Raw genomic sequence first — 23,984 nt, 5'->3', positions numbered from 1 at the left:
ATGGCTTTAGAAGCTTCAGATAGGCGAATTGACATCATTTGACACATTTGAGTCAATTGGAGGTGTACCTGTGGATGTATTTCAAGGCCTACCTTCAAACTCAGTGCCTCTTTGCTTGACATCATGGGAAAATCAGAAGAAATCAAGACCTCAGAAAAACAATGGTAGACCTCCACAAGTCTGGTTCATCCTTGGGAGCAATTTCCAAACGCCTGAAGGTGCCACGTTCATCTGTACAAACAATAGTAAGCAAGTATAAACACCATGGGACCACGTAGCCGTCATACCGCTCATGAAGGAGACGCGTTCTGTCTCCTAGAGATGAATGTACTTTTGTGCGAAAAGTGCAAATCAATCTCAAAACAACAGCAAAGGACCTTTTGGAGGGAAACATGTACAAACGTATCTATATCCAGTAGTAGCTAGTAGTAGCAGCAGTAGCAGAAATAGCAGTAGTAGTAGTAGTCATAGCAGTAGTAACAGTAGTAGCAATAGCAGTAGTAGTAGTAGTCATAGCAGTAGCAGCAGTAGCAGAAATAGCAGTAGTAGTAGTAGTCATAGCAGTAGTAACAGTAGTAGCAATAGCAGTAGTAGTAGTAGCAGTAGTAGTAGCAGTAGCAGTAGCAGTAGTAGCAGCAGTAGTAGCTGTAGCAGTAGTAACAGTAGTAGTAGCAGTAGTGCTAGTAGCAATAGTAGTAGTAACAGCAGTAGCAGCAATATTAGCAGTAGTAGTAGTAACAGTAGTAGCAGCAGTAGTAGCAGTAGCAGAAGTAGCAGTAACAGTAGTAGTAGTAGTAGTCGCCATAGTAGTAGTAACAGCAGTAGTAGTAGTAGTAGTAACAGCAGTAGTAGTAGTAGCAGTAGTAGTAGTAACAGCAGTAGTAGTAGTAACAGTAGTTTAAAAAAATATATATATATTTTACCTTTTTTATTTAACCAGGTAGGCGAGTTGAGAACAAGTTCTCATTTACAACTGCGACCTGGCCAAGATAAAGCAACGCAGTGTGACACAGACAACAACACAGAGTTACACATGGAGTAAACAAACAAGCCAATAACACAATAAACAAGTCAATGATACAGTAGAAAAAAGAAAGTCTATATACAGTGTGTGCAAAAGGCATGAGGAGGTAGGCAAAAAATAGGCCATAAGAGCAAATAATTACAATTTAGCAGATTAACACTGGAGTGATAAATGAGCATATGAAGATGTGCATGTAGAGATACTGGTGTGCAAAAAGAGCAGAAAAGTAAATAAAATAAAAACAGTAAGGGGATGAGGTAGGTAGATAGGGTGGGCAATGTACAGATGGGCTATGTACAGCTGCAGCGATCGGTTAGCTGCTCAGATAGCTGATGTTTAAAGTTGGTGAGGGAAATAAAAGTCTCCAACTTCAGCAATTTTTGCAATTCGTTTCAGTCACTGGCAGCAGAGAACTGGAATGAAAGGCGGCCAAATGAGGTGTTGGCTTTGGGGATGATCAGTGAGATATACCTGCTGGAACGTGTGCTACGGGTGAGTGTTGTTATCGTGACCAGTGAACTGAGATAAGGTGGAGCTTTACCAAGCATAGACTTATAGATGACCTGGAGCCAGTGGGTCTGGCGACGAATATGTAGCGAGGGCCAGCCAACTAGAGCATACAGGTCGCAGTGGTGGGTGGTATAAGGTGATTTGGTAATAAAACGGATGGCACTGTGATAGACTGCATCCAGTTTGCTGAGTAGAGTATTGGAAGCTATTTTGTAGATGACATCGCCGAAGTCGAGGATTGGTAGGATAGTCAGTTTTACTAGGGTAAGTTTGGCGCCATGAGTGAAGGAGGCTTTGTTGCGAAGTAGAAAGCCGATTCTAGATTTGATTTTGAATTGGAGATGTTTAATATGAGTCTGGAAGAAGAGTTTACAGTCTAGCCAGACACCTAGGTATTTGTAGTGGTCCACATATTCTAGGTCAGAACCGTCCAGGATGGTGATGCTAGTCGGGCGGGCGGGTGCGGGCAGCGAACGGTTGAAAGCATGCATTTGGTTTTACTAGTGTTTAAGAGCAGTTGGAGGCCACAGAAGGAGAGTTGTATGGCATTGAAGCTGGTTTGGAGGTTAGTTAACACAGTGTCCAAGGAAGGGCCAGAAGTATACAGAATGGTGTCGTCTGCGTAGAGGTGGATCAGGGAATCGCCCGCAGCAAGAGCGACATCATTGATATATACAGAGACAAGAGTCGGCCCGAGAATTGAACCCTGTGGTACTCCCATAGAGACTGCCAGAGGTCCGGACAACATGCCCTCCGATTTGACACACTGAACTCTGTCTGCAAAGTAGTTGGTGAACCAGGTGAGGCAGTCATTAGAAAAACCAAGGCTATTGAGTCTGCCGATAAGAATACGGTGATTGACAGAGTCGAAAGCCTTGGCCAGGTCGATGAAGACGGCTGCACAGTACTGTCTTTTATCGATGTCGGTTATGATATCATTTAGTACCTTGCGCGTGGCTGAGGTGCACCCGTGACCGGCTTGGAAACTGGATTGCACAGCGGAGAAGGTACGGTGGGATTCGAAATGGTCAGTGATCTATTTATTAACTTGGCTTTCGAAGACTTTGGATAGGCAGGGCAGGATGGAAATAGGTCTGTAACAGTTTGGGTCTAGGGTGTCACCCCCTTTGAAGAGGGGGATGACCGCGGCAGCTTTCCAATCTTTAGAGATCTCATCTGCTATCTGGATTTGGGTGAAGGAGAAGCTGGGGAGGCTTGGGCGAGTAGCTGCAGGGGGTGCAGGGCTGTTGCAGTAGTAGCAGTAGTAGTAGTAGCAGTAGTAGTAGTAGCAGTAGCAGCAGTAACAGTAGTAGTAGTAGCAGAAGTAGTGGTAACTATAGTAGCAGTAGTAGCAGTAGTAGTAGTAGCAGTAGTAGAAGTAGCAGTAGTAGTAGTAGTAGCAGCAGTAGCAGCAGTAACAGTAGTCATAGCAGTAGTAGTAGTAGCAGTAGTAGTGGTGACTATAGTAGCAGTAGTAGTAGTAGCAGTAGTAGCAGCAGTAACAGTAGTCATAGCAGTAGTAGTGGTAACTATAGTAGCAGTAGTAGCAGTAGTAGTAGTAGCAGTAGTAGAAGTAGCAGTAGTAGTAGTAGTAGCAGCAGTAGCAGCAGTAACAGTAGTAGCAGCAGTAGCAGCAGTAGCAGTAGTAGTGGTAACTATAGTAGCAGTAGAAGCAGAAGTAGCAGCAGCAGTAGCAGTAGTAGCAGTAGTAGTGGTAACTATAGTAGCAGTAGTAGTAGTAGCAGTAGTAGCAGTAGTAGCAGCAGTAACAGTAGTCATAGCAGTACTCGTAGTAGTAGCAGTAGTAGTAGTAGCAGCAGTAGTGGTAACTATAGTAGTAGTAGTAGTAGCAGTAGTAGTAGTTACTGTAGTAGCAGTAGTAGCAGTAGTATAAGTAGCAGCAGTAGCAGCAGTAGCAGCAGTAACAGTAGTAGTAGTAGTAGTAGTAGTAGCAGTAGTAGTGTTAACTATAGTAACAGTAGTCGTAGCAGTAGTCATAGTAGCAGTAGTAGTAGTAGTAGTAGTAGTAGCAGTAGTAGTAGTAGTAGTAGCAGTAGTAGCAGTAGCAGTAGTAGCAGTAGTAGCAGCAGTAACAGTAGTCGTAGCAGTAGTAGTGGTAACTATAGTAGCAGTAGTAGAAGTAGCAGCAGTAACAGTAGTCGTAGCAGTAGTAGCAGTTGTAGTGGTAACTATAGTAGCAGTAGTAGCAGTAGTAGTAGTAGCAGTAGTAGTAGTTACCGTAGTAGCAGTAGCAGCAGAAGCTGTACTATCAGTAGCAGCAGTAGCACTTGGATAGCAATAGCCTTTTAGTTCCCCTGCTAATGTTTTCATCGATCGGTCTGTTTGTTTGTTAGTACACTACACCGCCAACAGTTGAATCATGACTATTGATGTACTTGTCTGTGACATTTAGCCCTCCACCTCCACCACCCAGCCTTTCCTCCCTCCCTCTATCCCTCCCCCTCCTTCCACCCTTCAACAAGAAAAACAAATAATAAATTGTGCAGATGAAACTAATTAGATTTGATGTAACTAAGTTAATTGAATGTCCTTTTATGCCTGTGCCCCACCATGCAGGCTTCTTTGGGAAGTACCTGAATGAGTACAACGGTTCCTATATTCCTCCTGGGTGGAGAGAATGGGTGGGGCTGGTCAAGAACTCCCGCTTCTACAACTACACCCTGTGCAGGAATGGAGTCCGCGAGAAACATGGCTGCGAGTACCCTAAGGTCTGTATAATACGTCTCTCTGTGTGTGTGTGTGTGTGTGTGTGTGTGTGTGTGTGTGTGTGTGTGTGTGTGTGTGTGTGTGTGTGTGTGTGTGTGTGTGTGTGTGTGTGTGTTCTTTCTCTCGTGCTGTGCCCTGCCTGTGAGTTATCCATCTCAACTGAGTTTGCCAGTGTCATCCTCATCAATCAGTCAAGGACTTTTCATTGTCCTACATTAACTCCTCTTCTCTCAAGATATTTCCCAACAATATAGATGTATCTATCTGTCCTGTTTCCCACCACCACCTGGCCCCAGTTTAGTTCCAGTTGTGCCTGCCAACCCTTGCCAGGAATAGGTGCCTCCCACAGAAGAGAGGGATGGGAGGGGAAACTGGAGGAAGGGAGGGCTGGTTTGGTTTATGGCATGAACACTGCCCTGCAGATGTACACAACCTATTCACTAAAGGCCTCCTCTCCATCCCCCACTGGCACTATCTCAGAGAGAGGGTGACAGAGAGACGGGGAGGAAGATGAGTGTGGAGTTCTGACTCCATATTCCCTTGGCTTGGTCTCAGAGCTGGAACCCTGGTCCTTGTCATTCCTTCAGTCGGCTTGGTCTCAGAGGTGGAACCCTGGTTCTTGTCATTTCTTCAGTCGGCTTGGTCTCAGAGCTGGAACCCTGGTTCTTGTCATTCCTTCAGTCGGCTTGGTCTCAGAGGTGGAACCCTGGTCCTTGGCATTCCTTCAGCCTCCATTGTCATGTCTGAATAGAGAAAGGGATCTCTTTGAAGACATTGTTAACTGTAATAGTACATCAGCTTCACCTGTGAAGTGATGAAACGTTTTAATTCAAACTAGCAAAGGGTGACTTGCAAAAAGCATTTCAGGAGAATCAAGCTGATACACAGACATTTGTGGAAAGTGTATTTACTGATGTCCCAATTCTTTGTGTGGATGTTAAATCAGCGTTTCGTCCATCTGCAGGACTACTTTACGGACCTCATCACAGAGGACAGCATCAACTACTTCCGCACGTCTAAGAGGATGTACCCTCACCGGCCAGTGATGATGGTGATGAGCCATGCAGCCCCCCATGGGCCGGAGGACTCAGCACCTCAGTACAGCACTGCCTTTCCCAACGCATCCCAGCACATGTGAGTGTCTGACACACACACACACACACACACACACATACTGAAATGGGTTTACTGTGTAAGTGAAACAAGATCATAACATCAATCTGACTCATGCACTTGCAAAAACAGAACATGAACATTTTATGCAGTGAGGTTTTTATCAAATGGAGGCTTGGATGTGAGGCTATCGGGTATAAAACAAGGTAACTTGCATCAATGAGTAATGTTGAAAAATAGATATGATTCTTTAAAAAATATGTCTTTTTTGTTCTCTCCTTCTTAGAACTGTGTCTCTCTTAAAGACATACCTACTCATTCAAGGGTTTTTCTTTATTTTTACTATTTTCTACATTGTAGAATAATAGTGAAGACATCAACACTATGAAATAGCACATATGGAATTACAGTGAGGGAAAAAAGTATTTAACCCTTGCTGATTTTGTACGTTTGCCCACTGACAAAGAAATCATCAGTCCATCATTTTAATGGTAGGTTTATTTGAACAGTGAGAGACAGAATAACAACAAAAAAATCCAGAAAAATGCATGTCAAAAATGTTATAAATTGATTTGCATTTTAATGAGGGAAATAAGTATTTGACCCCTCTGCAAAACATGACTTAATACTTGGTGGCAAAACCCTTGTTGGCAATCACAGAGCTCAGACGTTTCTTGTAGTTGGCCACCAGGTTTGCACACATCTCAGGAGGGATTTTGTCCCACTCCTCTTTGCAGATCTTCTCCAAGTCATTAAGGTTTCGAGGCTGACATTTGGCAACTCGAACCTTCAGCTCCCTTCACAGATTTTCTATGGGATTAAGGTCTGGAGACTGGCTAGGCCACTCCAGGACCTTAATGTGCTTCTTCTTGAGCCACTCCTTTGTTGCCTTGGCCGTGTGTTTTGGGTCATTGTCATGCTGGAATACCCATCCACGACCCATTTTCAATGCCCTGGCTGAGGGAAGGAGGTTCTCACCCAAGATTTGACGGTACATGGCCCCGTCCATCGTCCCTTAGATGCGGTGAAGTTGTCCTGTCCCCTTAGCAGAAAAACACCCCCAAAGCATAGTGTTTCCACCTCCATGTTTGACGGTGGGGATGGTGTTCTTGGGGTCATAGGCAGCATTCCTCCTCCTCCAAACACGGCGAATTGAGCTGATGCCAAAGAGCTCCATTTTGGTCTCATCTGACCACAACACTTTCACCCAGTTGTCCTCTGAATCATTCAGATGTTCATTGGCAAACTTCAGACGGGCATGTATATGTGCTTTCTTGAGCAGGGGGACCTTGCGGGTGCTGCAGGATTTCAGTCCTTCACGGCATAGTGTGTTACCAATAATATGATTCCATATTAGAGGTCGACCGATTAATCAGAATGGCCGATTAATTAGGGCCGATTTCAAGTTTTCATAATAATCGGTAATCGGTATTTTTGGCAACCGATTTGCCGATTTAAAAAAATTATATATATATATATATTTTTTTTTTACACCTTTATTTAACTAGGCAAGTTAGATTAAGAACACATTCTTTTATTCAATGACGGCCTAGGAACAGGGGTTAACTGCCTTGTTCAGGGGGATTCGGGGATTCGTTTTTGCAACCTTCCGGTTACTAGTCCAACGCTCTAACCACCTGCCTTACATTGCACTCCACGAGGAGCCTGCATGTCAGGCTGACTACCTGTTACTCGAGGGCAGCAAGAAGCCAAGGTAAGTTGCTAGCTAGCATTAAACTTATCTTATAAAAAACTAGCAATCTTAACATAATCACTAGTTAACTACACATGGTTGAGATATTACTAGTTTATCTAACGTGTCCTGCGTTGCATATAATCGATGCGGTGCCTGTTAATTTCTCATCAAATCACAGCCTACTTCGCCAAACGGGTGATGATTTAACAAGCGCATTTGCGAAAAAAGCACTGTCGTTGCACCAATGTACCTAACCGTAAACATCAATGCCTTTCTTTAAAATCAATACACAAGTATATATTTTTAAATCTGCATATTTAGTTAATATTGCCTGCTAACATGAAATTGTGTCACTGCTCTTGTGTTCATTGCCTGGCTCGTTGCGAACTAATTTGCCAGAATTTTACGTAATTATGACATACCATTGAAGGTTGTGCAATATAACAGGAATATTTAGATTTAGGGATGCCACCCGTTAGATAAAAGACGGAACGGTTCCGTATTTCACTGAAAGAAAAAAACGTTTTGTTTTCGAGATGATAGTTTCCGGATTCTACCATATTAATGACCTAAGGCTCGTATTTCTGTGTGTTTATTATATTATAATTAAGTCTATGATTTGATAGAGCAGTCTGACTGAGCGGTGGTAGGCACCAGCAGGCTCGTAAGCATTCATTCAAACAGCACTTTCGTGCGTTTTGCCAGCAGCTCTTCGCAATGCAATGCATGTTTATGACTTCAAGCCTGTCAACTCCCAAGATTAGGCTGGTGTAACCGATGTGAAATGGCTAGCTAGTTAGCGGGTGCGCGCTAATAGCGTTTCAAACGTCACTCGCTCTGAGACTTGGAGTAGTTGTTCCCCTTGCTCTACATCGGTAACGCTGCTTCGAGGGTGGCTGTTTTCGATGTGTTCCTGGTTTGAGCCCAGGTAGGAGCGAAGAGAGGGACGGAAGCTATACTGTTACACTGGCAATACTAAAGTGCCTATAAGAATATCCAATAGTCAAAGGTATATGAAATACAAATGGTATAGAGAGAAATAGTCCTATAATTCCTATAATAACTACAACCTAAAACATCTTACCTGGGAATATTGAAGACTCATGTTAAAAGGAACCACCAGCTTTCATATGTTCTGAGCAAGGAACTTAAACGTTAGCTTTCTTACATGGCACATATTGCACTTTTACTTTCTTCTCCAACACTTTGTTTTGCATTATTTAAACCAAATTGAACATGTTTCATTATTTATTTGAGGCTAAATTGATTTTATTGATGTATTATATTAAGTTAAAATAAGTGTTCATTCAGTATTGTTGTAATTGTCATTATTACAAATAAATAAACCAAAAAAAATCGGCCGATTAATCGGCAGTGGCTTTTTAGGCCCTCCAATAATCGGTAGCGGTATCGGCGTTGAAAAACCATAATCGGTCGACCTCTATTCCATATGTGTTATTTCATAGTTTTGATGTCTTCTTTGATATCTTCTTTTTATTATTCTACAATGTAGAAAATAGTAAAAATAAAGAAAAACCCTTGAATGAGTAGGTGTGTCAAAAATTTTGATTGGTACTGTATATATATATATATATATATATATATATATACAGTACCAATCAATAGTTTGCACACACCTACTCATTCAAGGGTTTTTCTTTATTTATATTATATTTCCACACTATGAGGTTGGAATAATACTGTAAAATTGTGAAAATTATGATAATGTCCTTTCCTTGTAAGAGCTTTTTGAAAAGACCGACTGAAATTTCATCCTGTTTTGGTGGGATGGATATGGCCTGCCTGGTGATTAGTTAATAGAACAATAAGAAAGGTTTGGAACTCTCTATCTGCCAGTTTTCCACTCAGACCACTCCCAGAGTCCTGACAACATTCTTGCTTGAGAAATTGCTCTTAGCTAAGAAGCTATTTATTGACAATTTTAATTGAAAACAATCACAGTTAGGGAATGATTTGATAATGAGATAAAAATGGCTGCATTAGACCTTTAACATTTTCTTCAAGTAAAGGGAAATATCTGCTCCAGTGAGCAATGTGTAATCTTCCCCAGAATACCCCCCTCCCCCCTCTCTGCTAATGTGCTGCTTGGCAGAGCTGGTAACAGTGGAATCTCTCTCTCTCTCTCTCTCTCTCTCTCTCTCTCTCTCTCTCTCTCTCTCTCTCTCTCTCTCTCTCTCTCTCTCTCTCTCTCTCTCTCTCTCTCTCTCTCTCTCTCTCTCTCTCTCTCTCTCTCTCTCTCTCTCTCTCTCTCTCTCTCTCTCTCTCAATTTAATTTCAATTTAAGGGGCTTTATTGGCATGGGAAAAGTGTTTACATTGCCAAAGCAAGTGAACTAGATAATAAGCAAAAGTGAAATCTCTCTCTTTCTCTTTCTTTCTCTCTCTTGCACTCTCTCTCTTTCTCTTTCTCTCTCTCTGTCTCTTCCTTTCTCTCTCTCTCGCTCTCTCTCTTGAATTTGATCTTCTTATTTCTCTCTCTCGCTCTACCTTGCCAATAAAGCCCCTTAAATTGAAATTAAATTGAGAGAGAGAGAAAGAGAGTGACAGAGAGAGAGACAGAGAGAGAGAGAGACAGAGAGCCAGAGAGAGAGCCAGAGAGAGAGCCAGAGAGAGAGACAGAGAGAGAGAGACAGAGAGAGAGAGACAGAGAGAGAGAGACAGAGAGAGAGAGACAGAGAGAGACAGAGAGAGAGAGACAGAGAGAGAGAGACAGAGAGAGAGACAGAGAGCCAGAGACAGAGAGACAGAGAGACAGAGAGACAGAGAGACAGAGAGACAGAGAGCCAGAGAGAGAGAGAGAGAGACAGAGCGAGAAAGAGAGCCAGAGAGAGAAAGAGAGAACATGAAAGATGTTCCACTGTTACCAGCTCTGCCAAGCAGCACATTAGGGGGGGGGGGGGTATTCTGGGGAAGATTACACATTGCTCACTGGAGCAGATATTTCCCTTTACTTGAAGACAATGTTAAAGGTCTAATGCAGCCATTTTTATCTCATTATCAAATCATTCCCGCGTAACAATTAAGTACGTACCTAACTGTGATTGTTTTCAATTAAAACTGTCAATAAATAAATAGCTTCTTAGCTAAGAGCAATTTCTCAAGCAAGAATGTTGTCAGGACTCTGGGAGTGGTCTGATTGGAAAACTGGCAGATAGGTTTGGAACTCTCTTTCTTATTGGTCTATAAACTAATCACCAGGCAGGCCATATCCATCCCACCAAAACAGGATGAAATTTCAGTTGGTCTTTTTACTACACACCACTACAGTACACTACACTACACTACACGTCACGACATTACACTACACTACGCTGCACTACGCTACACACCACTACCCAGCACTATACTACACTACACACCACTACACTACACACCACTACACCACTACACTACACATCATCACACTACAATACAGAACACACAACTACACAACACTACACTACACACCACTACACACCACTACATTACACACCACCACAGCACACCACACTACACTACACCACTACATTACACACCACAACACTACACCACTACACCACTACACCATATTACACACTACACCACTACACTACACACCACTACACACCACTACACTACACACCACTGCACACCACTACACACCACAACACTACACACCACTACACCACTACACCACTACACCATATTACACACTACACCACTACTACACTACACCACACCACTACACACCACAACACTACACACCACTACACCACTACACCATATTACACACTACACCACTACTACACTACACCACACCACTACACCACTACACTACACACCACAACACTACACCACTACACACCACTACACACCACAACACTACACCACTACACCATATTACACACTACACCACTACACACCACTACACCATATTACACACTACAATACACACCACACCCCAACAGTACCATACGCTACATACCACTACACAACACCACACTACACCACACTACACTACACTACACTACACACCACCACACTACACAACACTACACTACACCACACTACACACCACTACACAACATTACACCAAACACCACTACATTACACCACACACCACTACACACCACTACACTACACAACACTACAACGTCGACAGAGAAGAGGCGACTCCGGGATGCTGGCCTTCTAGGCAGAGTTGCAAAGAAAAATCTCAGACTGGACAATAAAAAGAAAAGATTAAGATGGGAAAAAGAACACAAACACTGGACAGAGATATGGCTTTTTCTTTGCAACTCTGCCTAGAAGGCCAGCATCCCGGAGTCGCCTCTTCACTGTTGACGTTGAGACTGGTGTTTTGCGGGTACTATTTAATGAAGCTGCCAGTTGAGGACTTGTGAGGCGTCTGTTTCTCAAACTAGACACTCTAATGTACTTGTCCTCTTGCTCAGTTATGCATCGGTGCCTCCCACTCTTTCTATTCTGGTTAGTGCCAGTTTGTGCTGTTCTGTGAAGGGAGTGTAGTACACAGCATTGTACGAGATCTTCAGTTTCTTGGCAATTTCTCGCATGGAATAGCCTTCATGTCAGACGGTTGCTAGGAGTGGTGGTAGGAGTCAGGCGCAGAGAGCAGAGGTACGGAACTTTGTGTTTATTTAAACAAAAAACACAACACGATCGACGCCAACAAAAACGGCGTGGGAAAAATGCCAAGTGCCCAAAACAGGTGCACAGCATGCATACAATATTACAGTAGTAAATCGCCAGCACATCCAACTAGAAAAACACAAGGAAAAGGAAAAAGGGATCAGCGGCGGCTAGTAGGTCGGTGACGACGACCGCCGAGCGCCGCCCGAGCAGGCAGGGGAGCCACCTTCGGTGGGATTCGTGACACTTCATTTCTCAGAACAAGAATAGACTGACGAGTTTTAGAGGAAAGTTATTTGTTTCTGGCCATTTTGAGCCTGTAATCGAACCCAGAAATGCTCCAGACACTCAACTAGTCTAAAGAAGGCCAGTTTTATTGCTTCTTTAATCAGAACAACAGTTTTCTGCTGTGCTAACATAATTGCAAAAGGGTTTTCTAATAATCAATTAGCCTTTTAAAATGATAAACTTGGATTAGCTAACACAACGTGCCATTGGAACACAGGAGTGATGGTTGCTGATAATGGGCCTCTGTACACCTATGTAGATATTCCATAAAAAAATCAGCCGTTTCCAGCTACAATAGTCATTTACAACATTAACAATGTCTACAGTGTATTTCTGAGCAATTTGATGTCATTTTTATGGACAAAAATGTGCTTTTCTTTAAAAAACAATGACATTTCTAAGTGACCCCAAACTTTTGAACGGTAGTGTATGTATATATATATATATATATATATATATATATATATATATATATATATATATATATATACCTCTGATGTATATATACATATATATACAGTACCACTCAAAAGTGTGGACACACCTACTCATTCAAGGGTTTTTCTTTATTTTCACTATTTTCTACATTGTAGAATAATAGTGAAGACATCAAAACTATGAAACAACACATATGGAATCATGTAGTAACCAAAAAAGTGTTAAACAAATCAAAATACATTTTAGATTCTTCAAAGTAGCCACCCTTTGCCTTGATGACAGCTTTGCTTCCCTTGGCATTCTCTCAACCAGCTTCACCTGGAATGCTTTTCCAACAGTCTTGAAGGATTTCCCACATATACTGAGCACTTGTTGGCTGCTTATCCTTCACTCTGCGGTCCAACTCATCCAAAACCATCTCAATTGGGTTGAGGTCGGGTGATTGTGGAGGCAAGGTCATCAGAGGTAATATGGACTTGGTATTTCACCAAATAGGGCCATCTCCTGTATACCACCCCTACCTTGTCAAACACATCTGATTGGCTCAAATGCATTAAGAAGGAAAGACATTCCACAAATGTACTTTTAAGATGGCACACCTGTTAATTGAAATGCATTCCAGGTGATTACCTCATGAAGCTGCTTGATGGATCCTAATTGCTTTTAACCTCCCTGGGCAAGGTGGGACGCAAGCCAGTGGAATCGCGTGGCGCGAAATACAAATACCTCATAAATGCTATTACTTCAATTTCTCAAACATATGACTATTTTACACCATTTTAAAGACAAGACTCTCATTAATCTAACCACACTGTCCGACTTCAAAAAGGCTTTACAGCGAAAGCAAAACATTAATCACACAGCCATTTTCAAAGCAAGCATATATGTCACAAAAACCAAAACCACAGCTAAATGCAGCACTAACCTTTGATGATCTTCATCAGATGACACTCCCAGGACATTATGTTATATAATACATGCATGTTTTGTTCAATCAAGTTCATATTTATATCAAAAAACAGCTTTTTACATTAGCATGTGATGTTCAGAACTAGCATACCCACCTCAAACTTCAGGTGAATTTACTTAATTACTCACGATTAACATTCACAAAATACATAACAATTATTTCAAGAATTATAGATACAGAACTCCTTTATGCAATCGCGGTGTCAGATTTTAAAATAGCTTTTCGGCGAAAGCACATTTTGTAATATTCTGAGTAGATAGCCCGGCCATCACGACTAGCTAATTTGACACCCACCAAGTTTGGCCCTCACCAAACTCAGATTTACTATAAGAAAAATTGGATAACCTTTGCTGTTCTTCGTCAGAATGCACTCCCAGGACTTCTACTTCAACAACAAATGTTGTTTTGGTTCGAAATAATCCATAGTTATATCCAAATACCTCCGTTTTGTTTGTGCGCTCAGGTCAGTATCTCGAAGGGTGACGCGCGAGCGCATTTCGTGACAAAAAATGTCAAACTATTTCATTAAATGAGTGTTTCACTGACTCTGCCATCATTCTACACCGAACAAAAATATACAGTGCATTCGGAAAGTATTCAGACCCCTTGACATTTCCCCATTTTGTTACGTTACAGCTTTATTCTAAAATGGATTAAATCGTTTTTCCCCTCATGAATCTACACACAATATCCCATAATGACAGAGCAAAATCTTTTTTTTTTTTTAAATGTTACACATTTATAAAAATGTACATAAGTATTCAGACCCTTTACTCAATACTTTGTTGAAGCACCTTTGGCAGCGATTACAGCCTCGAGTCTTCTTGGGTATGACGCTACAAGCTTGGCACACCAGTATTTGAGGAGTCTCTACAATTTTTTCTGCAGATCGTCTCAATCTATGTCAGGTTGTATGGGGAGCGTCGCTGCACAGCTATTTTCAGGTCTCTCCAGAGATGTTCGATAGGGTTCAAGTCTGGGCTCTGGCTGGGCCACTCAAGGACATTCAGAGACTTGTCCCAAAGCCACTCCTGCATTGTCTTGGCTGTGTGCTTAGGGTCATTGTCCTGTTGGAAGGTGAACCTTCACCCTCAGTCTGAGGCCCTGAGTGGTCTGGAGCAGGTTTTCATCAAGGATCTCTCTGTACTTTGCTCCGTTCATCTTTGCCTCAATCCTGACTACTCTCCCAGTCTCTACCACTGAAAAACATCCCCACAGCATGATGCTGCCACCACCATGCTTCACCGTAGAATCGTGTTTCTCATTGTCAGAGTCCTTTAGGTGCATTTTAGGAAACTCCAAGCAGGTTGTCATGTGCCTTTTACTGAGGAGTGGTTTCTGTCTGGCCACTCTACCATAAAGGCCTGATTGGTAGAGTGCTGCAGAGATGGTTGTCCTTCTGGAAATTCTCCCATCTCCACAGAGGATCTCTGGAGCTCTGTCAGATTGGCCATCGAGTTCTTGGTCACCTCCCTGACCAAGGCCCTTCTCCCCCGATTGCTCAGTTTGGCCGGGCGGCCAGCTCTAGGAAGAGTCTGGGTGGTTCCAAACTTCTTCCATTTAAGAATGATGGAGGCCACTGTGTTCTTGGGGACCTTCAATACTGCAGAACATTTTTAGTACCCTTCCCCAGATCTGTGCCTTGACATAATCCTGTCTCGGAGCTCTACGGACAATTACTTCGACCTTGATTTTTGCTCTGATATGCGCTGTCAACTGTGGGATCTTATATAGACAGGTGTGTGCCTTTCCAAATCATGCCCAATCAATTTAATTTACCACAGGTAGACTCTAATCAAGTTGTAGATTGGAAACCTGAGCTCAATTTTGAGTCTCATAGCAAAGGGTCTGAATACTTATGTAAATGTGATATTTCAGTTTTTTCCTTTTTATAAATTTGTTAAAATTTCTATGGACCTGTTTTCACTTTGTCTTTATGGGGTATTGTGTATAGATTGATGAGGATATTTTTTAATTTAATAAATGATAGAATAATTAGCAAAATGTGGAAAAAGTCAAGGGGTCTGAATACTTTCCGAATGCACTGTAAACGCAACATGCACAATTTCAAAGAGTTTACAGAGTTACAGTTTAAAGGAAATCAGTCAATTGAAATAAATTCATCAGGCCCTAATCTATGGATTTCACATGACTGGGAATACAGATATGCATCACAGATACCTTAAAAATGGTCTAATTCACACACTTATCAAGAGAACATCCCTGGTCATTCCTACTGCCTCTGACCTGGCGGACTCACTAAACATAAATGTTTGGTTTGTAAATTATGTCTGAGTGTTGGAGTGTGCCCCTGGCTATCCATAAATTTAAAGAACAAGAAAATGATGCCGTCTGGTTGGCTTAATATAAGGAATTTGAAATTATTTACACATTTACTTTTGATACTTAAGTACATTTAAAACCAAATACTTTTAGATTTTTACTCAAGTAGTATTTTACTGGGTGACTTTCACTTTTACTCGAGTCATTTTCTATTAAGGTATCTTTACTTTTACTCAAGTATGACAATTTAGTACTTTTTCCACCACTGCCAAACCCTGACCTCTCTTTCATCAACACTCTATGCAAAAGTTTTTATTGTCTTCTCTGGAATTCAGCCTCCTCTGTGTTGCTCTCCACATCCCCCATTTTGTCCCACATCTGTGAAGCAGTAGGTTCTGTTGTGATAACATCACGTAGGTCCAATATTTGATTGGAGGATAACTTTATAGTAATCAGTCAACAACAATACACTGTCTTCAAAGGGGCTTTACTTTTTACTTTGTCTCTCTCTCCCCCAATAGCTATGGGCCATGGCATAAGTCATGGTTTCTTTTTCTCTGACCTTCCCGCTCTGATCATGCTTATAATAATACCTTGTAATGCTTGTTAATGCTTTGTAACTTTACCTTTATGCCTTTTATAATACTTAGTTCATTATACAATGATATTAAGTCTATTTGCCTTTGATAGACAACTCTCAGACCTTTCTTGGTAGTTTATTCCTTTAACTCAACTATAGTCTCTTGCCTATTGCTAAATTATCTTTGTGGAGTCAGCTAAACATTTGAATAGGCTAGTTGCATAGTCTTATCACAGATCGCATTTGAGATATATATAATATACTGTACATACAGTATATGATAGATATTACCTCACTACAATGGGCCCTGGTCAAAAGTAGTGCACTCTATATGGAATAGTGTAGGGTGCCAATTGCTCCCAATTAGTGTCAACTGAGCCCACTCTAATGCCACTCTCCCCTGCTCAGGACTGTGGTATTTTATGTGCTGCTGTTTACTTTCCTCAGAAGTACTCTGGATCTCTTTCCTCTGTAGAGTGCTTTAATCAGCTGGTGGCCTGTCAGCCTTCATTACGTTTCTCTGAGGAACTTTTCACTTTTTAAAGGACTATGTTTAGTTTCAGGCTCACTTTTCACACCAACTCTTCTCTCTCCTACAGTACTGTGTCACTGTGTCACAGTGTATTTGACCAACTCTGAGAACCACTTCTTGCCTCTCATTAATTCATCAGAACACCCTTGGCCTCCCTATAGTTACCCCAATCATCCACCATGTCAAATCCCTCCGAACCCCCGTTCAGTTAGCCCTGCTTAGCTACACAGCTAGCACCCTTTAACTCCCAGTAATTAATCCCCCTGCACCATCGAAACCTCCTATCAACCTCTTCCTCTCACTTCCTCCATCCATCAAAGACCTTATTGCCCCCTCCCGTCCCAAATCTCCACCCCTCCCAACATAACCTCGTAACTTCACCCCTTCTCCCACCATGCCCTGGTGTCAAAACCCCTCTACAGCCCCCTAGCATCCAATCTCCAACCGTGAAAATCCTCACTTTTCTATCTTCTCTGCAATTCCGTCTCCCACTCGGTTATTGGAAGTTGTTCTGTGTGGCAGAGAGAAAAAAAATGGTTGATTGCCTCTGAGACCCAGTGGGGATTGTCCCTGACCCCAACAACCCGATATTTCCCTCCCCTTTTAAGAGGAAATAGCTTAGCAGTTCAAAAGCTGCTGGGAGTCTTAGATGTGAGAGAGGGAAGAGAGAGAGACCTGCAAGGATTGAACGGATTACACATTGTCCAATACATGGAGGGGCCCAGCAGTGTGAGAGAAAGAGGGAGGAAGAGAAATGAAGGGGGAGTGAGATATAGAACAGGCTGCAGCCTCTCTCCCTTTTGGCCAAGACTTTTACATGTACATTAGTCATTTAGCAGAGAGGCTAACAGTTAGTGCATTCATCTTAAAATAGCTAGGTGGGACAACCACGTATCACAGTCATAGGAAGAATGTTTTTCCTCAGTGAAGTAGCTATCAACAAAGTCAGAGCTAGTGGGGGTCTAGAGGGGGTCTTGACGGGGTCTTGAGGGGGTTTAAACGGTGTCTGGTCGAGGTCCATAGATTTGCTGGGGGTCTAGATGGGTCTAGAAGGGGTCTGATGGTGGTCTGGTGGGGTTCTAGATGGGGTCTGGAGGAGGTCTATAGGGGGTCTGGAGGAGGTCTATAGGGGGTCTGGAGGAGGTCTATAGGGGGTCTGGAGGAGGTCTATAGGGGGTCTGGAGGAGCTCTGATGGTGGTCTGGTGGGGGTCTAGAGGAGGTCTATAGGGGGTCTAGAGGAGGTCTATAGGGGGTCTGGAGGAGGTCTATAGGGGGTCTGGAGGGGGTCTGATGGTGGTCTGGTGGGGTTCTAGAGGGTGCCTGGAGGAGGTCTATAGGGGGTCTAGAGGAGGTCTATAGGGGGTCTGCTGGGGGTTTGGTGGAGGTCTATAGGCGGTCTGGAGGAGGTCTATAGGGGGTCTGCTGGGGGTCTGGAGGAGGTCTAGAGGGGGTCTGCTGGGGGTCTAGAGGAGGTCTATAGGGGGTCTGCTGGGGTCTAGAGGAGGTCTATAGGGGGTCTGCTGGGGGTCTAGAGGAGGTCTATAGGGGGTCTGATGGTGGTCTGGAGGGGTCTAGAGGGGGTCTGCTGGGGGTCTAGAGAAGGTCTATAGGGGGTCTGCTGGGGTCTAGAGGAGGTCTATGGGGGGTTTGGAGGGGGTCTGGTGGGGGTCTGGTGGGGGTTTATATGGGTCTGGAGGAGGTCTAGAGGGGGTCTACTGCGGTCTAGAGGAGGTCTATAGGGGTCTGGAGGAGGTCTAGAGGGGGTCTGATGGTGGTCTAGAGGAGGTCTATGGGGGGTCTGGAGGGGGTCTGGTGGGGGTTTATATGGGTCTGGAGGAGGTCTAGAGGGGGTCTGGTGGGGGTCTGCTAGGGGTCTGGAGGGGGTCTAGAGGAGGTCTGGTGGGGGTCTAGAGGAGGTCTATAGGGGGTTGGAGGGGGTCTAGAGGAGGTCTGGTGGGGGTCTGGTGGGGGTTTATAGGGGGTTTGGAGGAGGTCTATATGGGTCTGGAGGAGGTCTAGAGGGGGTCTGGTGGAGGTCTATAGGGGGTTGGAGGGGGTCTAGAGGAGGTCTGGTGGGGGTCTGGTGGGGGTCTAGAGGAGGTCTATAGGGGGTTTGGAGGGGGTCTAGAGGAGGTCTGGTGGGGGTCTGGTGGGGGTCTAGAGAAGGTCTATAGGGGGTTTGGAGGGGGTCTAGAGGAGGTCTGGTGGGGGTCTATAGGGGGTTTGGAGGAGGTCTGGTGGGGGTCTGGTGGGGGTCTCATGGTGGCAGTAGCACTGGAAGCATGATAAATCTACCTTTAATCACACCAAACCTGAGATGATCCTGAGAGATCCTTTATCGCTGTGCTGCCAACTGTCACAGCTATTACAGCTGCTTAGATACACCACAGAGCTAGTGGACCGTCTGGGAGAGATACAGAGGGAGAGAGGAAAGACAGATATGGAGGCGAAGAGGGGGAGTAGTGGAGGGAGGGTGAGATGGAGGGAACAGGTGAGAGTGGAGGGAGTAACTCAATCACATGATAAGAGCCATTTGTTTTCTGGAGATAATTCACACACACACTCCTGCTGTGTGTGTGTGTGTGTATGTGTGCGTGTGTGCATGTGTGCGTGCGTGCGTGCGTGAAGGGAGGAGTAATGAAAGTCAGTGCTCCTAGTCATTAATCACAGACACAAACGCATGCACGCACGCACGCACACACACACACACACACACACACACACACACACAACATCCTCCCACTGCACAACTCACAGGAGAGAGACTTTTTAATTTAACCAATGACCAGCCAGCCACCAGCCCCAATACATTCCCCTCCTCCCATTGTCCTTATCTATACTTCTTAACCAAAAGTATGTGGCCACCTGCCCGTTGAACATCTCATTCACAAAATCATGGGCATTAATATGGAGTTGGTCCCCCCTTTACTGCTTTAACAGCCTCCACTCTTCTGGGAAGACTTGCTTCCATTCAGCCACAAGAGCGTTAATGAGATCAGGCACTGATGTTGGGCGATTAGGCCTGGCTCGCAGTCAGCGTTCCAATTCTTCCCAAAGGTGTTTGACGTGGTTGAGGTCAGGGCTCTGTGCAGGCCAGACATGTTCTTCCACACCGTTCTCAACAAACCATTTCTGTATGGACCTCACTTTGTGCACAGGGGCATTGTCATGCTGAAACAGGAAAGGGCCTTCCCTAAACCGTTGCCACAATGTTGGAAGCACAGAATCGTATAGAATGTCATTGTATGCTGTAGAGTTAAGATTTCCCTTCACTGGAACTAAGCCCGAACCATGAAAAACAGCCCCAGACCATTATTCCTCCTCCACCAAACTTTACAGGTGGCACTATGCATTCGGGCAAGAAGCATTCTCCTGGCATCCACCAAACCAAGATTCTCTTCATTATGGGTCATTCAACTGCCAATGTTTGTCCATGGAGATTGCATGGCTGTGTGCCCGATTGTATAGACCTGTCAGCAACAAGTGTGGCTGAAATAGAATCCACTAATTTGAAGAGGTGTCCACATACTTTTAGCCACGCAGTTCATCATATAAAGTAATTTACTCTCCTGCCTCACACACACACGCAGTCATACACACACATGGATGCAGTCACACACACAGGGGAGTATGCAGTGGAGGTGCTCCACCGAAGACATTTGTATTTTTGTACAATATAGGTCTTGTTAATTAAAGACAGACTAAACCATCACAACCAAGAACAATAGAATCACCTACCAAGAACAATGGAATCACCTACCAAGAACAATGGAATCACCTACCTGTTTTCAATTACCCATTAATGCTCGATTGGGGTCAAGAGTTAATTGTGACGGGGACTTTGTGTCTATGAGTGATCCCTCTACACCTAAAGCGTAATTAAAACTCAAAGTCAAAAAACTTTTCAAAATATACTTTTGTCAATGTTTCAATACGATGTCAATGAACTCCTCTGAACCCTTTTGCTCCCTGTCTTCTCTCAGCACTCCCAGCTACAACTATGCCCCGAACCCGGACAAGCACTGGATCATGAGTTACACTGGTTCCATGAAGCCCATCCACATGGAGTTCACCAACATGCTACAGAGGAAGAGGCTGCAGACTCTGCTCTCTGTGGACGACAGCGTAGAGAAGGTGAGCCTAGCGCGACCCCCTAATTACAGGATCCCTTTACGGCTCTGTTGGCAGAGCATGGTGTTTGCAACACCAGGGTAGTGTGTTCGATTCCCAGGGCCACCCTTATGTAAAATGTATGCGCGCATAACTGTAAGTTGCTTCAGATAAAAGTGTGTAACGGTTGTCGTACTGTAGAGAAGACCAAGGCGCAGTGGATTGCGTGCTCAACATCATAATTTATTAAATAATGAGAACACGGAAAAACAAGAAAATAACGAAGGACAAACCGACAGTTCTACAGGCTATATAGATACTTACAGCAGTGCAAAATAAACAACCCACAACCCCAAGAGAAAAACACACACCTAATATATGACTCCCAATCAGGAACAACGATATCCAGCTGTTCCTGATCGGGAGTCACACAGACTAACACAGAAACAGAACACACAACTTCTGCCACGTCCTGACCAAATACTAAACAACTACTCCCTCTGCTGGTCAGGACGTGACAAAGGGTCTGCTAAACGGGATACATTATGATCATATATTATTCATTCTGCACTTTTCCATCTGTACCTGTCCATCACTACATTCCATTGACCTAGCAGAGACCATCAGTACGTTCCATTGACCTAGCAGAGACCATCAGTACGTTCCATTGACCTAGCAGAGACCATCAGTACGTTCTATTGTCCTAGCAGAGACCATCAGTACATTCCATTGACCTAGCAGAGACCATCAGTACATTCCATTGTCCTCTCAGAGACCATCACTACATTCTATTGACCTAGCAGAGACCATCAGTACATTCCATTGTCCTAGCAGAGACCATCAGTACGTTCCATTGACCTAGCAGAGACCATCAGTACGTTCCATTGACCTGTTCTGTGTTCTAGGTGTATAACATGCTATCTGTCATGTGTTCTAGGTGTATAAGATGCTATCTGTCCTGTGTTCTAGGTGTATAACATGCTATCTGTCCTGTGTTCTAGGTGTATAACATGCTATCTGTCCTGTGTTCTAGGTGTATAACATGCTATCTGTCCTGTGTTCTAGGTGTATAACATGCTATCTGTCCTGTGATCTAGGTGTATAACATGCTATCTGTCCTGTGATCTAGGTGTATAACATGCTGGCTGAAACTGGAGAACTGGACAACACATATATCATCTACACAGCTGACCATGGCTACCACATTGGTCAGTTTGGCTTGGTCAAGGGCAAGTCCATGCCCTACGAGTTTGACATTCGAGTTCCCTTCTACATCCGAGGGCCCAACGTGGAGGCAGGAGCCAGGTAAGGTTCTAGGGGCTGTTGTATCATATGGCTGTAAGGGTCCTGACCTGTGGATGACGTAACCCCTGTGGAACTGATCCATACATACTAACATCAAACCTTTTGTGTCATTATACATCCTCCAAATCCTCTCTATAGCTGCTCATTCCCTCTGATCACTCCATAAGACCACTTACAGAGAGATAGAGATGAGAGATAAGAGTAGACATGTCTAATTATATTTCAATAGAAGAACAGTAACATCCCCCTCATCACTCCGTAAGACCACTGACAGAGAGAGATAGAGATGAGAGAAAGAATTGGGTGATGTCTACAGTGAGGGAATAAAGTATTTGATCCCCTGCTGATTTTGTACGTTTGCCCACTGACAAAGAAATGATCAGTCTATAATTTTAATGGTAGGTTTATTTGAACAGTGAGAGACAGAATAACAACAAAAAAATCCAGAAAAATGCATGTCAAAAATGTTATAAATTGATTTGCATATTAATGAGGGAAATAAGTATTTGACCCCATCTCAATCAGAAAGATTTCTGGCTCCCAGGTGTCTTTTATACAGGTAACAAACTGAGATTAGGAGCACACTCTTAAAGCCTAAGAATTGAATATACTGGCAGAATCTGTGCAGAAGATCTAGGTGCTGCTGTAGGCCCTCCTTGATCATTAGCAAACAGTAGATATTTTACTTCTGATTCTAGTAGGGTGAGGCCGGGTGCTGCAGACTGTTCTAGTGCCCTCACCAATTCGTTGATATATATGTTGAAGAGGGTGGGGCTTAAGCTGCATCCCTGTCTCACCCCACGGCCCTGTGGGAAGAAATGTGTGCTTTTTTTTGTCAATTTTAACCTCACACTTGTTGTTTGTGTACATGGATTTTATAATGTCATCTGTTTTTCCCCCAACACCACTTTCCATCAATTTCTATAGCAGACCCTCATGCCAAATTGAGTTGAAGGCTTTTTTGAAATCAACAAAGCATGAGAAGACTTTGCCTTTCTTTTAGTTTGTTTGTTTGTCAATTAGGGTGTGCAGGGTCGATACGTGGTCTGTCGTACGATAATTTGGTAGAAAGACAATTTGACATTTGCTCAGTACATTGTTTTCACAGAGGAAATGTACGAGTCTGCTGTTAATGATAATGCAGAGGATTTTCCCAAGGATTCTGTTGACACATATCCCACGGTAGTTATTGACCAGTGAATTATGCCTGCTGGAGCATGTGCTACGGGTGGGTGTTGCTATGGTGACCAGTGACCTGAGATAAGGCAGGGCTTTACCTAGCAAAGACTTATAGATGACCTGGAGCCAGTGGGTTTGGCGATGAATATGTAGCGAGGGCCAGCCAACAAGAGCATACAGGTTGCAGTGGTGGGTAGCATATTGGGCTTTGGTGACAAAATGGATGGCACTGTGATAGACTGCATCCAATTTGCTGAGTAGTGTGTTGGAGGCTATTTTGTAAATGACATCGCCGAAGTCAAGGATCGGTAGGATAGTCAGTTTAACAAGGGTATGTTTGGCAGCATGAGTGAAGGAGGCTTTGTTGCGAAATAGGAAGCCCATTCTAGATTTGATTTTGGATTGGAGATGCTTAATGTGAGTCTGGAAGGAGAGTTTACAGTCTAACCAGACACCTAGGTATTTGTAGTTGTCCACATATCCTAAGTCAGAACCGTCTAGAGTAGTGATGCTAGTCGGGCAGGAGGGTGCGGGCAGCAATCGGTTGAAGAGCATGCATTTAGTTTTACTAGCATTTAAAAGCAGTTGGAGGCCACGGAA

The 23,984-nt window shown here is 43.6% G+C and overlaps 1 protein-coding gene across 6 annotated transcripts in view; it reads left to right on the top strand.

Moving 5' to 3' along the window:
* Positions 1 to 23,984, top strand: part of LOC115168595 (extracellular sulfatase Sulf-2) — a 127,196-nt gene that overhangs the window by 81,097 nt on the left and 22,115 nt on the right. For all 6 annotated transcript variants that reach the window (XM_029724008.1, XM_029724011.1, XM_029724009.1 and 3 more), the window contains exons 4-7: positions 4,112 to 4,263; positions 5,226 to 5,395; positions 20,774 to 20,924; positions 22,030 to 22,205. In XM_029724008.1, coding sequence (XP_029579868.1) covers positions 4,112 to 4,263; positions 5,226 to 5,395; positions 20,774 to 20,924; positions 22,030 to 22,205 — 649 coding nt within the window. The remainder of the gene's footprint in view (positions 1 to 4,111; positions 4,264 to 5,225; positions 5,396 to 20,773; positions 20,925 to 22,029; positions 22,206 to 23,984) is intronic.

The sequence above is a fragment of the Salmo trutta genome, chromosome 30 (genome assembly GCF_901001165.1).
Source record: "Salmo trutta chromosome 30, fSalTru1.1, whole genome shotgun sequence".
Classification (NCBI taxonomy): Eukaryota; Metazoa; Chordata; class Actinopteri; order Salmoniformes; family Salmonidae; genus Salmo; species Salmo trutta.
The sequence above is the reverse complement of the archived record's forward strand: the minus strand, read 5'-3'. Positions and strand labels throughout refer to the sequence as shown.